At 53.0% G+C, this 17,500-nt stretch overlaps 2 protein-coding genes across 2 annotated transcripts in view; both read right to left on the bottom strand.

Annotated features, from left to right (window-relative positions):
- The window catches only part of kcnd1 (potassium voltage-gated channel, Shal-related subfamily, member 1), a 21,661-nt gene extending 13,775 nt beyond the window's left edge, over positions 1–7,886 (bottom strand). Inside the window, exon 1 of the mRNA XM_068024212.1 lies at positions 6,775–7,886. Coding sequence (XP_067880313.1) covers positions 6,775–7,886 — 1,112 coding nt within the window. The remainder of the gene's footprint in view (positions 1–6,774) is intronic.
- Positions 7,887–16,762: 8,876 nt separating this feature from the next.
- gripap1 (GRIP1 associated protein 1) overlaps positions 16,763–17,500 on the bottom strand; it is a 32,644-nt gene continuing 31,906 nt past the window's right edge. The window contains exon 18 of the mRNA XM_068024316.1: positions 16,763–16,831. Within this exon, the coding sequence (XP_067880417.1) occupies positions 16,763–16,831 (69 nt within the window). The remainder of the gene's footprint in view (positions 16,832–17,500) is intronic.

Genomic DNA, 17,500 nt, shown 5'->3' with positions numbered 1-17,500 from the left:
TAAACCACCCGAACCCCTCGATTAGATTCCAGTCTGTAACTCACTCCCGGGTATCTGTTATTCTATATATAAACCACCCAAACCTCTCGATTAGATTCCAGTCTGTAACTCACTCCCAGGTATCTGTTATTCTATATATAAACCACCCGAACCCCTCGATTAGATTCCAGTCTGTAACTCACTCCCGGGTATCTGTTATTCTATATATAAACCACCCAAACCTCTCGATTAGATTCCAGTCTGTAACTCACTCCCAGGTATCTGTTATTCTATATATAAACCACCCGAACCCCTCGATTAGATTCCAGTCTGTAACTCACTCCCGGGTATCTGTTATTCTATATATAAACCACCCAAACCTCTCGATTAGATTCCAGTCTGTAACTCACTCCCGGGTATCTGTTATTCTATATATAAACCACCCGAACCCCTCGATTAGATTCCAGTCTCTAACTCACTCTTGGCTGTCGTGTATTATTCTGTGATAGTGGAGAAAATCCCTCTGCATCAAATCAGCTCCATTTTTACAAATTGCCTTCATTATCGGTGCTAATTTCCTGCATAAATGTGTTGAAATATTTAGATTTTAATCAATAGGGAGCTTTACTCTGTATCTAACCCCCGTACTGTACCTGTCCTGGGAGTGTTTGATGCGGACAGTGCAGAGGGAGCTTTACTCTGTATCTAACCCCCGTTTTTTTTTTCTTTTTTCTTTTTTTTTAAGGTGACCTTTATTCCTCAGGCCCCTTTTATATTTTTCACATCGAGGGGGCCTTTATCCCTCAGGCCCCCTTTATATACACACTTATATTTTTAAAATAACTTTATTAAAACCAGATAAATAAACAAAAAACTCAAATTAAAATGCCATTCTCGGCGTCGACGATGCACTCCAGTCCCTGCGGTGCCCACCGGTCGCGGAAGGCCCCAAGCGTACCGGCGGACACCGCATGCTCCTTTTCCAGGGACACCCGGGCGCGAACGTAACCGCGGAAGAGGGGCAGGCAATCGGGGAGGACGGACCCCCCGACGGCCCACAACCTGGACCTGTGAATTGCCACCTTGGCCAGGCCCAGGAGCAGACCGACGAGGAGATCCTCCTCCCGGCCCAAGCCCCTCCGCACCGGGTGCCCAAAGATCAGGAGCGTGGGACTGAAGTGCAGCCAGAATTTGAGGAGCAGCCCCTTCAGATACTCAAATAGGGGCTGCAACCTCGCACACTCCGTATAAACGTGGAACCCGGACTCGTCCAGGCCGCAGAAAGTACAGGCGGCCTGGGAGTCCGTGAACCTACTTAAAAGCCTATTGCACGGGACTGCTCTGTGCAGCACCCTCCACCCCAGGTCCCCAATGTAAAGGGGGAAGTATCTAACCCCCGTGCTGTACCTGTCCTGGGAGTGTTTGTTGGGACAGTGTGGAGGGAGCTTTACTCTGTATCTAACCCTGTGCTGTACCTGTCCTGAGAGTGTTTGATGGAGACAGTGTAGAGGGAGCTTTACTCTGTATCTAACCTGTGCTGGGAGTGTTTGACAAGTAGTGATCTATCACTGGGGGCAGTTCTGCTGATACTGCAGTTTATCTTCCTGCTAAACTATGTTTACCATCAATTCCTTAGCGTTCTTTCAGGAACAATGGGCGGCACCTTTCATTTTGACCCAATTGTGGGTAATGACCCTGAGGATGTCTGCAGCCTGGGTTAACACGTTTCCCGCTGGTTCGCTTGGGGTTTAGAGACAGGGTGGGCCGGGTACTTGCAGGGGTGGAGGGGGGGCGTCGTGGTTTGACAAGGAGGAGGCTGTTAAATTCCCCGGTCCACCTCACTTCCTAGTGTGCACAAGCGGGAAATGGTGGCAGCATGGGAAGCAGGCCGCGATGCACCACTTAGCCAAATAGCCCAGGGAGTGTTTGATGGGGACAGTGTAGAGGGAGCTCGAGGGAGCCCGCCTGGGACCGGGAAGGGCTGAACCCCATCCCCAGCAAGAGATGGCCACTTTTCGGGGACGAGGAGTGGGGGAGAGGGAAGCGTGTGCCTTCCCGATTCATCTCGATCACTTTCCACTGAGACTCCGCCCCGCCGTGCGTCCCAAGGCGCCTCCCCGAGCAGGCAGCACCGTCCTGTGCTGATGGTATAGCTCCTGTCAGCCACCCTCCCTCCACAATACCCCTATCAGGTAACACCAAACAGCCTCAACATAGAGCATTGACAGGCTATTCAACCAGAGAGTGCGCTACAGACTGGAATCTAATCGAGGGGTTCGGGGGGTTTATATATAGAATAACAGATACCCGGGAGTGAGTTACAGACTGGAATCTAATCGAGGGGTTCGGGGGGGTTTATATATAGAATAACAGATACCCGGGAGTGAGTTACAGACTGGAATCTAATCGAGGGGTTCAGGGGGGTTTCTATGTAGAATAACAGTCCGATTCTCTCTGCCTGGAAGCCTCCTGTAATCTGGAATGTGCAGGAGCGGATGGTGGAGCAGGGGATGGGTAAAGATTTGGGATTTATTCAGAGGCAGCACAGTATCTAATTGATGAAAGTCAGCTTTTTCAGCAGAGAGGGAGAGGGTGAGCGATCGATCTGGTGAGGGACTGAACAGCTTCTATTATACTCCATCAAACAGGCAGCATGCCAGGGATTTAAGTGCCTCAGCTGATGGTGCAGTCTCTCCCGCTAATGCGAATTGATTCCCAGCTCTAGCAGGGATCAGGAGCATCATTTTGCCAAGGACACACTGAGGTGCCCGACCCCCCCCAACCTTGCCCACACCCGCAGGGATCAGAGGGCCGGTCAGATCGTTCTCTGCCCGTCTGACTCCTCCAAACAGAGGGGAGGCTGGAGGGACCGGGGCCACCGGCCAGAGGATGAGGGGGCGGGTAGGGGGGTTAACCACAAGGCATTTTTTTGGGGTTTTTTTCTCTCCCTGACGGGTCGTATCTCGGGCTTCGCAGCTGCCAGATCCGCAGGCGGTAATTGCCCCACCCTCATGGGGGGGCCAGAGGCCGAGCGGGTCAGGGCACAGAACGATCCAATCGTCCCGTCTGTGTTTCCACGTTGCCTCGTTCATATGTAAAGGGGGGCCGCCGCAGCAGAACGGGGAGAGTGTTTACAAAGTGAGAGAGAGAGAGAGAGAAAGAGAGACAGTGAGAGAGAGGGAGACAGAGAGAGAGAGAGAGGGAGACAGAGAGAGAGACAGAGAGTGTGAGACAGAGAGACAGAGAGTGTGAGACACAGAGAGAGAGAGAGACAGAGAGAGAGAGAGAGAGAGAGAGAGAGAAAGAGAGAAAGAGAGACAGTGAGAGAGACAGAGAGTGTGAGACACAGAGAGAGAGACAGAGAGTAAAACACAGAGAGAGACAGAGAGAGTGAGACAGAACGTGTGAGACAGACAGAGAGAACGAGAGACAGAGAGTGTGAGTCAGAGACAGAGAGAGAGACAGAGAGAGAGAGGGTGTGAGACAGAGATGGAGACAGAGAGAGACAGACAGAGAGTGTGAGAGAGACAGACAGAATGTGAGAGAGACAGAGAGTGTGAGACAGAGAGAGAGAGACAGAGGGTGTGAGACAGAGAAAGAGAGACAGAGGGAGAGAGAGAGAGAGAGACAGAGGGTGTGAGACAGAGATGGAGACAGAGAAAGACAGAGTGTGAGACAGAGAGAGAGAGTGTGTGAGACAGAGAGAGAGAGAGAGAAAGAGACAGAGGGTGTGAGACAGAGATGGAGACAGAGAGAGACAGACAGAGAGTGTGAGACAGAGAGAGAGAGACAGACAGAGGCAGACAGAGACAGAGAGAGAGAGAGAGAGACAGAGGGTGTGAGACAGAGACAGAGAGAGAGACAGAGGGTGTGAGACAGAGACAGAGAGAAACAGAGAGAGAGAGACAGAGAGAGAGAGATAGAGAGTGTGAGACAGAGAGAGAGAGAGAGAGAAAGAGACAGAGAGTGTGAGACAGAGAGAGAGAGAGAGAAAGAGACAGAGGGTGTGAGACAGAGACATAGAGAGACAGACTGAATAAAATTGGAGGAAATGTCTGAGTCTGCTCATTTCTAAACCCTCTGAAACCCCTTCCCCTCAAACAGCAACAGGCCTCTTTATAAATAGAGGCTTCACGTAAGGGAACAAGCGTTACAACCAATATTCACAGGAACAGGCCATTCGGCCCATCTGCTCTGTGCTGGTGTTTCTGCTCCACAGGAGCCTCCCCCGACCCCCTACTTCATCTCCCCCTATCACCCTATCCTTCTATTCCTCTCTCCCTCGTGTGTTTATCCAGCTTCCCCCTTAAATACATCGATACTATTCGCCTCGACCAGTCCCGGTGGTCGCGAGCTCCGCATTCTCACCACTCTCTGGGGAAAGGAGTTTCTCCTGAATTCCCCATTGGATTTATTACTGACTGTCTTATATTGATGGCTCCCTAGTTCTGTCTCCCCCCACAAGTGCAAACATCTTCTCTACGTCTACCCGATCGAAACCCCCTTCATCACTTTAAAGACCTCTAGAAAAGAGAAGGCCAAGGGGTGACCTGATAGAGAGAGTCATCCTGATGGATTATAAATCATTATGGGACAGTGGACAATTCCAGACTCCGGAGAAGCAGGGGAGGCCGTGCGGAGAGGATCTGGGTTAAGGAGGAACTGGGAAGGCAGGGACCGGGCATCCTGAATGGAAGAGTCTCATGCAGGGATCCATGACACAGGACTCCCATTCACAAAGATGAGGCATGTCCACAAACCATAGAAGATGATAACTGTCCATTCATAAATATCTCAAATTCCATTGTAACCCAACCCATTCACAGAAACCAGAATTGTCAATTGACAATCTGTCCATTCTCAGACAGAACACCATTCACCTTTACCTCATTGTCTTCTCACTCCAGGCTGTTAGATACAGAGTAAAGCTCCCTCTACACTGTCCCCCATCAAACACTCCCCAGGACAGGTACAGCACGGGGGGTTAGATACAGAGTAAAGCTCCCTCTACACTGTCCCCCATCAAACACTCCCCAGGACAGGTACAGTACGGGGGTTAGATACAGAGTAAAGCTCCCTCTACACTGTCCCCCATCAAACACTCCCAGGACAGGTACAGCACGGGGGTTAGATACAGAGTAAAGCTCCCTCTACACTGTCCCCCATCAAACACTCCCCAGGACAGGTACAGCACGGGGTTAGATACAGAGTAAAGCTCCCTCTACACTGTCCCCCATCAAACACTCCCCAGGACAGGTACAGCACGGGGTTAGATACAGAGTAAAGCTCCCTCTACACTGTCCCCATCAAACACTCCCCAGGACAGGTACAGCACGGGGGTTAGATACAGAGTAAAGCTCCCTCTACACTGTCCCCATCAAACACTCCCCAGGACAGGTACAGCACGGGGGTTAGATACAGAGTAAAGCTCCCTCTACACTGTCCCCATCAAACACTCCCCAGGACAGGTACAGCACGGGGGTTAGATACAGAGTAAAGCTCCCTCTACACTGTCCTCATCAAACACTCCCCAGGACAGGTACAGTACGGGGGTTAGATACAGAGTAAAGCTCCCTCTACACTGTCCCCATCAAACACTCCCCAGGACAGGTACAGCACGGGGGTTAGATACAGAGTAAAGCTCCCTCTACACTGTCCCCCATCAAACACTCCCCAGGACAGGTACAGCACGGGGGTTAGATACAGGGAAATCCTGGTTTTGTTTAAATGTTAATGATCTGAATGGGAACATACGTGAATGACACCCGCAGTAATAAGCCATGCCCACCCTTTCTCTCTCTCTCTCTCTCCCCCTGACAAAGATCTCATTGACTTTCAACCTAGAACAATGAATTGACAGCAGAAGCTCTCGCCTCACTCAGAAGTTCCAATCAACTAATCCCGGGAGATTGGAACACTTCAAAAATAGCACTCTTTCCGCACACTCCAACCAATCGATACGGGTTTAAATTTCACTCTCCTTCTCAAGTGGATAAAACGGTTCGAAAACTCCTTCAAGTGCCTCCTCTCTCCGCACCCCCTCTTGTCTCTCCCTCCCTCCCTCACCTGCTGCCCCTCCCCCCAGCGTTCCCCCACCCCCCCCCCCCCCCCCACAACCGCCATGTCCAGCCATGACCAAATATGTCAACCCCACCTCTCTCTCTCTCTCTCTTTGCCCCCTGCCCATCTCCCTCGTCAGCAACGCCGCAGTGTGCTTCCCCCCTTGGTCGAGAAGCCTCAGTGTGTTGATGAGTTATTCACACAGAAGTGCATCGCAGAGAGAGAGAGAGAGACAGAGAAAACAGGGACAAAGAGAGAGCCCGGGACTGCTGATCGCCACTTGCCCGGAGTGGGGGTGGGGGGGGGGGGGGATTGGAAATGGGGTGAGGGATGGCAAGGGGGTCGGGGGAGGGGGTTTGGGGAGAGGTGGGCAAGGGAGGGGCATTGGTCTGCTTCGTGGGCCAAATTGGGGTTATGGGTCCCACAGTCGGAGAGCTCACCGCCTCGGAATGTAAGGGTGGGGGGGGGGGGGACACTCGGCCCATCGAAGCCAGCATTCTGGCCCCGTCGCGCGGGTTCCAACTCAGGAAGGTCACGGATCTGCGTCAATCCACACTCCCCACCCCCCCCCCCCACCCCGCCCCCGACAGACACGTCCTCGAATCCATCCACCGTCGGGGGCGCACGGTTTTGGAGCAGGCGGGGTGGGGGGAGAGAAAGGACGCAAAAGTCGGTGGGGGGGGTGAAGGGGGGGGGGGGTGGGGGCGGCGCACCGGACGGGGGCTGGGCACTCACCCGAGGGTGGTCATGGTGACGATGGTGTACCAGAAGGCCGCCGGGATACTGGTGAAGTTGGTGCCCGCTGTGCCCTTCTCGGCGTAGAACATGACGGTGGCGAAGATGATGATGGCCATGGTGAGGGAGAAGAGAAGAAAGCCGAGTTCCGACGCGCAGCTCTTGAGGGTGTAGCCCAGGATGCGCAGGCCCTGTGAGTGGCGGGAGAACTTGAAAATGCGGAAGACGCGGAAGACGCGGAGCGTGACGAAGGCGCCGCTGACGTCCTCGTTCTCGGGCACCACCAGGCCGATGTAGTAGGGCATGATGGCCACCACGTCGATGACGCTCATGACACTGCGGGCAAAGTCCCAGCGGTTGGGCGCCGCGAAGAGGCGCAGGAGGTACTCGAAGGTAAAGATGAGGACGCAGGCCGTGTCCATGCAGACGAAGGCCAGGCCGAACTTCTCGCCGCAGGGCATCTCCTTCTTTCCCGGCGAGGCCCGGCAGGGCACCGTCTCCACCACGTTGGCGATGACCGACACGGCGATGAAGAAGCCCGTGACGTAGTAGAAGACCAGCGCCACCGTGCTGGTGTGCGGGTTCTCGAAGGCCCGCCACAGCCGCTGGCGGCCGGTGCTGTTGGGGGGCAAGGGGGCATCAGTGGCGTTCTCGGCCTCCGTGTCCTCCGCCAGCCGCTCGGCGTTCTCCTTCTTGCGGTCACGGTATTCCTCCATACAGCAGTCGCCGATGATCTCCGGGATGACCCCGAAAAAGGCCAGCTCCTCGTCGAAGGCGGCAATGCACTCCTGCCGCGGGTAGTGCAGCTTGCCCGTGCGGTAGAAGTTAAGAATGTGCCGGAACATCTCGGCGTCCCGGTCGAAGAAGTACTCCTGGGTGTCCTCGCTGAAGAAGAACTCCTTCTCCGAGCTCCCCAGCAGGGTGTCCGGATACCGATCCAGAGTATTCTTCCACGTCTGGAAACGGTGGCCACTCACGTTGACCACCAGCATCTCGTCGCTCTTCCGCCGCTGCTCCTGGGGCACGCCGGGCATCGGCGCCTTGGCCAGGGGCAGCCACCCCACCGCTGCCGCCCGGGCAAAGGGTAGCCACGTGGCCACGCCCGCAGCCATGCTTGGGCCAGTGTGACAGAGTTGGGAGGACGACGGTGGGCAGGAGGAGAGGCATACACCGCTAAGCCAGGACGGCCATCCTTCCCAGCATTCTCGGCGCCAGCAAGGCCGAACGGCACCGCTCGCAACCGCCCGGGGTCTTCGGAAAGGCAGCTAACCCCCCACCCCCGATCTCCCTCTCTGTCTCTTCCTCTTTCTCGCTCCCTCTCTCCGTGCGTGCGCCCGCTTCTCTCGATGGACAGCTCGCAATGCCAGTCTCCTTTCAGACCAGGGGCTGTTCCTGAAAGAGATTAAACAAGGCAGAGGGTAAAGAACAGCCATTACGGAAAGAACTGAGGCCGCAGTGTAATAAAGGTGCAGGCAGGCACCAAGATACAGGCAGACAGACACAGGGAGAGGAGAGAGGGATGTGGAGAAGAGGGGAGGGGGGTGGGGAGAGAAAGGAGAGGAGGGTGAGAGAGGGAAGGAGGGAGGGGGTGGAGAGAGGAGCATGAGAGAGTGAGAGACGGATAGGGAGAGAGCAGGGAAAAGGAGAGGAGGGGAGGGGAGGGGAGGGGAGGCAGAGTGAGAGAGGGAGACAGAGAGGAAGGGAGGGAGAGAGGAGTGGAGGGAGAGAGAGAGCAAGAGAGGGTGGAGGGAGAGAGGAGGGAGAGGGACAGGGAGAGAGAGGAGGAGAGAGGGAGTGATAGGAGAGAGTAGGGGAGGGAGAGAAGAGAGAGAGGAGGGGAGGCAGAGTGAGAGAGGGAGACAGAGAGGAGGGGAGGGAGAGAGGAGGAGGAGAGAGGGAGTGATAGGAGAGAGAAGGGGAGGGAGAGAAGAGAGAGAGGAGGGGAGGCAGAGTGAGAGAGGGAGACAGAGAGGAGGGGAGGGAGAGAGGAGGAGGAGAGAGGGAGTGATAGGAGAGAGAAGGGGAGGGAGAGAAGAGAGAGAGAGCGAAGAGCAGGAGAGGGAGAGAGAGAGACAGAGGAGGGGAGGGAGAGGGAAAGGGGGAGACAGAGGAGGGGAGGGAGAGGGAGAGAGAGACAGAGGTAGGGAGGGAGAGGGAGAGAGAGAGACAGAGGAGGGGAGGGAGAGGGAGAGAGAGAGACAGAGGAGGGGAGGGAGAGGGAGAGAGGAAGGGAGGGAGAGAGAGAGAGCAATTCCCCTCTTGCAGGGGCTGAGAAGTGACTGTCATTAGGACGGAAACAGTTTGGGAAAGGGACACAGGAGACATCACGGCCTCGGCACTGAGAGAGAGATTAAAACAAGATTAACACGGGGGCGATGATTCCCCAGGCCAATGTGCACAAGCTGATGGGAGGGGAGCGAGGGGTGGTTGGTGGAGCCAGACCGCATTATATTATAACTGAGAGAAGCAGACGTAGCCCAGGGAAGAGGAGAGATGTGGAGTTCAGTCTCTCTGCAGTGCCGGCTGAGATTCCCAGTGCTTTCTCCCTACCTTGCCCGAGGGGGTTAAGAGGTGCTGCCTCAGCTGTTCAGTGTGTGTCTCCCTCTCCCAGTCTCGCTGCAGTGGAGAGTCCCCTCATTGAGACCTGTCTCTCTCCCTCTCTCTCTCTCTCTGTCTCTGTTTCCTTTTCTGCCTTCTCCCTTGAGGAGGTGCTGCGAGGAAATGAAATGCACAAGGCAGAGCCTTTGCCAAGTGAAAGAAAAAAAGCATCCTCTCCCTTTAAATATTAAAGGACTTTGCATCAATTCCGATGCAGGCTCCAGCGAGGTTGCGTCGTCTTTGCGACCTTCCCGAGGGGGGGGGGGTGGGCGTGGAGTGGGGCAGCTGCTGCGGGTTCCGGGGTGCCTCTCGGTTGAGCAGATGGCGGGCGTCCAGCTCCCGGGCCTGCACCCCCCCCCCCCCACCGCCGCGCCCGGTTCCAATCTGGGGAGGGAGGGATTCGCTGCAAAGGAGAGGAGGACGGACACAGAGAGGGAGAGGACGCGCGCGACCCGCTCAGAGGAGGGAGGGAGCGGTGAGAGGCTGGGGCTGGGCACAGCGGGTGAGGGCATGGAGGAGACCTCTCCTGTCCCGGGCGGTTTGGGGGCCGCGGGAGGGAGACGACACGATCAGACTGAGAGGACTGTGGACCAGCTCCCACTGTCGGAGGGGCAGTGCTGAGAGAGTGCCGCACTGTCAAGAGAGGCAGTGCTCGAGGGAGCTTTACTCTGTATCTAACCCTTGCCAAGGGCGGGAATTTTCAATGAAGATATATTGACAAGGCAGAATAAACACTGCAGACATGCACACAGAAATTAGTCCCTGATCGCGGGCTAATGGATCTAAATAAGTAACGATAGCTGCACTGAAAATCAGATGGAATTACTGAGCGCAGTGCCCAGTGCTGTCTGAGATACACACACTACATGCAGTGGATCATCTCATGCCTGCACGTACCCAGCACTTAAGAGAATCTGCCCAGAGACAGGTGCAACGTGGGATCGGAGCAGGCCATTCGGGCCCTCTCAAGCTTCCTGCTCCATTCACTCAGATGACAGTTGCTCTGATCACCGGCTCTGATTTTGCGAATTGGATAAAAACGTGAAGGGGAGAGATTTATAGGGATATGGGGGGGTGGGGTAGGGGAGGGGGGGGGAAGAGTGGGTGGTGGGGTGGGGAAGTGTGGGATTAATTAGCTGGCTCTTTCAAAGAGCCAGCGCAGGCACGATGGGTTGAATGGCCTCCAACTGCTTTTCAAATCAGTTGGATGGCACAGTAAATGTGATTGTGGGAGTGATTATGACGTATCCGGGCAGCTGACCGACCTGTTCCTCGTGAGCTATTTGACTGCATGGGGCTTTGTGGCCTGGCTTCCTTTAGGTGCCAACCCCCAACCCCCCCCCCACCCCCACAACTCCGCCACATAGATGCACACGCCCTCGCGGGCAGGGGTCGCTGGTCCGTGACCAGGAGTGGGGAATGCTGGCTGATCTGTTCCCCCTCCCCCGCTGAACCCTGGGTACTGAGGTCAATGGTAACTCCCTCAGATCCCGACGCTCCTCTCGGTAACCGTTTGTCATGAATACATCTACGGGGAATACTCAACTCGTGACCCACACACAAGTGACCCTGCTTTGTGGGATGCACAAGGAGAATCGAGGCCGCCCGGCTATTCAACTGCCAGCGTCCAACTCTGTCCTGATCCAACGATGCTCTCCCGTCTGGCCCTGCTTGGGCTGCGTGCGCGTCTCAGTGCCAGCTCCTGTGCCGGTGCAGCAGGCACAGCGGGTCAGAGGGAGTGACTGGCTGCCCCAGTCTGGTTTCCCCACTGCGCGATCAGCTCCCCACTCCGGGAGGACACACTGGGCCACGCAAGAGGCCCTCTGGGATTTGTGGAACCCAAAGCGCAAAGTCGACCTACTGCCAGGGTCAGACGGAAGCAGGTTCAGTGGTAACTTTCAGAAGGGGAATCGGATAAATCCGTGAAGGCGAGAAAATTGCAGGGCTCTTTCACGATGATCCCAATGGCCCCCTCCTGTGCTGTCCACGATGACAGTCGGGTTGTCGTCACTTCCAGGGTAACTCTCAGCGAGTCCCCGCTGGGTGTTCGGTTGGATGGTGCTGCTTCCAAACAGTTGCCACCTGCTTTGATTCACTCACCGTCCAGTCCCGATGGAGGCGATGGTCACCCACGATCCTGAGGGTCGGTGAAAGTGCTCTATTAGGAATCACACAGGGGGGAAACGGGGAGGTGTGCCAATGGGCTCTCGCTGCTCCTTGGCATGCCAGCTGTTCGACTGGTGCGGGAGGGCGTTTCACTGCCTGGCCGAACAGCCGCCATTCAACCAGGTGTGGCACCACCGAGCTTCCGACCCAGTCCTTCGCTCCCCATCCCCTGTGCTTCCTGGGACCAGGAAGCAAACCTTCCTGTCCGGGTACAGAGGTCAGCGCTGCAGGATATTCAACCAGGAAGGCAGCATCAGTGCGAACCCCCACCTCCACTTTGCAGCAGGACGCACGGTTGGGGGGGGGGGGGGGGGGCTGCTGGGGGTCAATGATCCAGGGGAAGGAATACTCGCCTCCTCCGTCCTCCAAACCGGGGGGGGGGGGGGGGGGAGCGGGGAAATAGAATTCAGTCAGTTCACACCAACAACACAGGCAACAGCTGGAATCTAGGATTATCATAACCTGTGTGCGCATGGCAGTGTGTGTGTGTGTGGGTACCCGTGTGTGACGCATGTCTCTATGTGCGCATGTCTGTGCGCCATCATGCTAGGCCCCCCACCTGCCAAGAATGAGGCACATTAATTTTGTCATGAACATTGATTTTAAACATTTACTGGAGTGAGGGGGGAGGACTTGTTAAACAGATCAGCTGTGGCTGGAAAAGACATTGGCATATTAACAGATGGTGCTTGGAAGGACAAAGGGACCATTCCCTGACACATTCAACGCACAGTGGACTTTTGATCACCGGACGTTGAAGGTGGGGGAGCTCGCATTCCAGGTTGACTGCTAAGATGGCCGAATACACAAACCGACATGGTCAAACCAACTGGTCACATCACTAACCTGCTGGGCAACCTGAGTTTTTTGGCAATTTGTAAAGAAAGCAGAATGTTCCTGGACTGAAAAGATCTCTCCCGTCAGCTCCCATCTCTTTCTCACAAGCTTCTGAATCCACTGAAGACACATGAACCCCAAGAGAGAAAAATCTCCTACAGTGAACAAGGTTTAAGAAGAATACTGGGCCCCAATGAAAAGCAAGATCTACCCACAATCACGGACTCCACAGTGAGCTCGAAGAACCGTAACGAAAACTCTTCAGATATTGCCTCAAACGTTTCCACTTTATTTTTCTTCTGCTCGTTTCTGTCTCTATTTGCATGTGTGTATCGGGTATGCATGCTAGCATGGGTGTGTCCTGGATTTGTAGGCGTCAAACTCTAATTCAGTTAAGTTCAAGTTCAATAAATTTCACCTTTTCTTCTTTAAAAACTTAAGAAAACCTGTTTGTGCTGGTTTCTTTGCCTTATTATTGGAAAGCGGTGAACAAGGATTCACCGAGGGGGGAGCTAAAGGACAGTGTGTTGAAAATTAAACCCTGTTATGGTAAGACCAGGTGAAGGCTGAAAGGGAACCCTAGACCCCTCTCTCACCTGGTCGTAACACAAATTTGGGGGCTACCGTCTGGATTTTACCCACAACTGAGAGAAATTGGAAGAGGGAAGCCAAATGGTTCCCAAGCAAAAAAGAGCAAGATTTCAATACAGGTTTTCTTGTGGTTGTGTGTGATTGAATACCAACATGTCTGTGACTGAAGCTGGTAGCTCTCCAAGCCAGGGTGAAGTAACTTGGGATAAGTTAAAAGCACTGACAATGGAGGAGTTGAGGAAAATGGCTGAGCGGTGTGGGATCACTGTACGTGGCAAGGCTAGGAAGTCTGAACTCCCAAGGCTAGTGACCAACCATTTTTCCCTTGAATCTGAAGTAGAAACAGGGTTAGAAGTAGACCCAGACAGGGTACTGCTAGCAAAGATACAATTGGAACAGAGGAAACTTGAATTTGAGGAAAGGGAGAAAGAATATTCCAGAAGGAATGCAAAAAGAGAGTTGAAGCAGCTTGATTTAACTAGGGGGCGACAGAGTAACCCCAGCGAAGGCATGGCCAATATGGAGCAGCATAATTCAGGGCTGGGTACAGAATTGTTAAAACTCGCTCAACTAATCCCAAACTTCAATGAGAAGGATGTAGAAGCATTTTCTGTTTCCTTTGAGAAACTGGCAAGGCAGCTAAAAATGGCCAGCTGAGACCTGGCCTCTTTTACTACAAAGCAAGCTAACTGGAAAAGACCATGAGGTTTATTCCCTGCTGCCAGATGAGAGTTCATCAAATTATAAACTGACCAAAAATGCTATCCTCGGGGCATATGAATTAGTACCCAAAACCTATCGCCAAAAGTTTAGAACCCTCAAGAAGCAAGCTAATGAAACTTATCTGGAGTTTGAAAGAAGTAAGCAGCTGGCTTTTGACCAGTGGCAGTGGCTCTTCAAGTACAGCTCAGCTATGAGAATCTCAGAGAAGTAATTCTGTTAGAAGAATTTAAACACTCTCTCCCACTCTCCATAAAGACCCATGTAGAGGAGCAGTGGGTTCAGGGAGCCCGGCAAGCCTGACGTTCTGGCCGATGAGTTAGCTTTCATTTATAAATCGGTTTCCCAGGGGAGAACCTTTCCTAGTCACCCCCATAACTGTGAAAAGGACAAAGGGTGGGAAGGTGATAGGAGCCCAAGCAGTTCTGGGAGAGAAAAGAAAGCAGCAGACACAGGGAGCCCTCCTCCAGGCAAAAAGGCGCTGTGAGCAAGAGGGAGACCCAGAGACCTGTGTGCTTCCATTGTAATAAGGCAGGGCATTTAAAAGCGGACTGCTGAAAAACTAAAGGGTTAACCTGTCGGGTTAATCAGGGCACAAGCTGTGGCTTTAAGCGCAGTAAGAGTGAGACCCAGGAAACTTACGACTGCAAGTGCAGGAAAATTTAATAGGATTCCTGAAGGTCATCAGGGTTTTGTGTCTGAAGGGAGAGTAACCCCATAGCCCGCGAGTGGGGCAAGCAAGCCCATAGTAATTCTCAGGAACACAGGGGCTGCTAGATCCCTTTTACTAGGAAAAGACCTGACCTCCCCAACCAAGAGAGTGCAGTGAACACCAGAATGGTGGTGAATGGCATTGGAGGGCAGTGTACACCGAGACTTGCACACCGGTGCATCTGGAATGCGACCTAATTTTGGGACTGGTGACCGCAGGGCTTGTCCCTAGCTTGCCTGTGGACGGAGTTGACCTGCTCCTAGGTAACGATCCGGCGGGGGGTGACGGGAGACGGACCCCCCGCAGTTTCCCTGAATGTGTAGTGGATCAGGCCATGATCAAACCAGCTCCCCCAGAGGAGACTGCATTGGCACTGCAGGCAGATGACCATGAGGTCTGCCTTTCCGAGACTCTCTTTGGAAAGTTAGGACACCCAGGGAATGTATTAAATGGATTTTCCCTAAGTGAGGCTCAGCGAGCCGACCCAGTATTGCGAGAGTTAGCACAGGCTGCCCAGTCTGAAAGGAAGCAGAGGGAGTCCCTGATTGCTACTATTTAAAGAATGAGGTACTGATGAGGAAATGGAGTTCTGCTCACAGATCGGAGAGCAAGGACTGGACAGTAGGTCACCAGTTAGTGATGCCACAGAGGTACTGGAGAGAAATATTAAGAAGGGGCCCACGAGACTACAATGGCTGTACATGCCGGTATATGGAAAACCAAAGCCCGCATAAGACAGCAGTTTGGCTGACCAAAACTCCACAAAGATGTGGTGGAGTACTGCAGGAGTTGCCACATATGCCAGGTTGAGGGGAAACCCAACCTACAGTGAAACCTGCACCTCTAAGCCCTGTACCAGTGTTAGGAGGGCCCTCCAGCAGAGGGCTGGTGAACTGGAAGGGACCCTGCCTGAGAACAAAAAGGGACAGGCAGGCACAAGGTTAGACAAGGAAGGGGAAAAAGTGACCAAGATGGCAGGTTAAAGGAAGTCCGGGAGGAATGCCGGATGAGAACCCCTACTGTCCGGTAGTCAACCCTGAAAGTTTGAACTCACAACCTCCTACATAAATGCAGACACAAGAAGCACCCCACCAGAGTTGCTAACACAGCATTTACAGGAACCTGCAGAGAAAAAGAAAGACCTCTAGAGGGCAGAGAAACCATGAGATGATGCCTCACCTTGTCAAAGTGCTACAGGGGAGTGGAGTCAGGTCTGCACAAATACCTGCAGGCAGGAGTGCCCTCTGGGACACAGGGGAGATTAGCAAAGAATCCTCCCCAACAGTCAGAAAAAAAGCGAACCGCCCATCCAGAGGTCAAAAGCCTTTGCATGACTCAGCATAGCACCGAAAGAGAGTTTTTAAACTGACTCTTAAAAAAAAAAAATGGCTCTGCAAGAACAAAGAACCGAGGCAGCCATGAAAATGGGCGAACGGGAAGAGAAACATCCCAAAAAAAAGAACCACATGTTTATTGGGATGCCAAAAAGGGGGCAATTAAAGCAGCACTGGTGCGCATGGAAGATGGCAGGATCCCAAAGACACATTGTACAGCGAGCTCGCCACTGGTATCAGACCACCGGCCGTCCATGTCTCCGTTATAAAGACGTCTGCAAACGCGACATGAAATCGTGTGACATTGATCACAAGTCGTGGGAGTCAGTTGCCAGCATTCGCCAGAGCTGGCGGGCAGCCATAAAGACAGGGCTAAATTGTGGCGAGTCGAAGAGACTTAGTAGTTGGCAGGAAAAAAGACAGAGGCGCAAGGGGAGAGCCAACTGTGCAACAGCCCCAACAAACAAATTTCTCTGCAGCACCTGTGGAAGAGCCTGTTACTCCAGAATTGGCCTTTATAGCCACTCCAGGCGCTGCTTCACAAACCACTGACCACCTCCAGGCGCGTATCCATTGTCTCTCGAGATAAGGAGGCCCAAAAGAAAAAAAAAGAAAAAAGAAAGGTGCCCAGGGAAGACAGGCTGTAATAAGTTTTAGGATTTATGAATGAATGGGAATGAATGAGAGAAATGCATGTTTTTTCTGTGTCTACATTTTTCTCTTGATCCTTTTAATGAAACGCGCTTTTCTCAAATCGCATTTCATTCCGCTGGGTGTGGAGGTGTCATGCTAGGCCCCCCACCTGCCAAGAATGAGGCACATTAATTTTGTCTTGAACATTGATTTTAAACTGTTACTGGAGTGAGGCGGAGGTCTTGTTAAACAGATCATCTGTGGCTGAAAAAGACACTGGCATATTAACAGATGGTGCTTGGAAGGACAAAAGGGACCATTCCCTGACACGCTCAACCCACAATGGACTTTTGATCACGGACGTTGAAGGTGGGGAGCTCGCATTCCAGGTTGACTGCTAAGATGGCCGAATACACAAACCAACATGGTCAAACCAGCTGGTCACATCACTAGCCTGCTGGGCAACCTGTGATTTTTGCAATTTGAACAAACAGTTTGGGCAGAAAGTCTGTTTGCTCCTGGACTGAGACAATCTCTCCTGTCTGCTCCCATCTCTTTCTCACAAGCCTCTGAATCGACATGAACCCAAGAGAGAAGAGTCTCCTACAGCGAATAAGGTTCAAGAAGAATACTGGGCCCCAACGAAAAGCAAGATCTACCTACAATCACAGACTCTACAGTGAGCTCGAAGAACCGTAACAGAAACTCTCCAGATATTGCCTCAAACTTTTCCACTTCATTTTTCTTCTGCTCGTTTCTGTCTCTATTTGCCTGTATCACTTATGTATGCTAGCGTGGGCCTATCGTGTATTGGAAGGTGTTAAACGAATTAGAGTTTAAGTTCAAGTTTAATAAATTTCACTTCTTTTCTTCTTTAAACGCAAGAAAGCCTGTTTGTGCTGGTTACTTTGTGGTGAACAAGGATTCACCAGGGGGGGGAGCTAAAACACTGTTTAAAGTTAAACCCTGTTACAGTAAGACAGGTGAAGGCTAAAGGGAACAGCAGACCTCTTTCTCAGTCATAACAGCGTATCTGTGTGTGTGCGTCTGTGTGTGTGTGTGTGCGTCTGTGTGTGTGCATGTGCGTCTGTGTGCATGTGCGTCTGTGTGCATGTGCGTCTGTGTGCATGTGCGA

The sequence above is a fragment of the Heterodontus francisci genome, chromosome 49, assembly GCF_036365525.1.
Source record: "Heterodontus francisci isolate sHetFra1 chromosome 49, sHetFra1.hap1, whole genome shotgun sequence".
Classification (NCBI taxonomy): Eukaryota; Metazoa; Chordata; class Chondrichthyes; order Heterodontiformes; family Heterodontidae; genus Heterodontus; species Heterodontus francisci.
The sequence above is the reverse complement of the archived record's forward strand: the minus strand, read 5'-3'. Positions and strand labels throughout refer to the sequence as shown.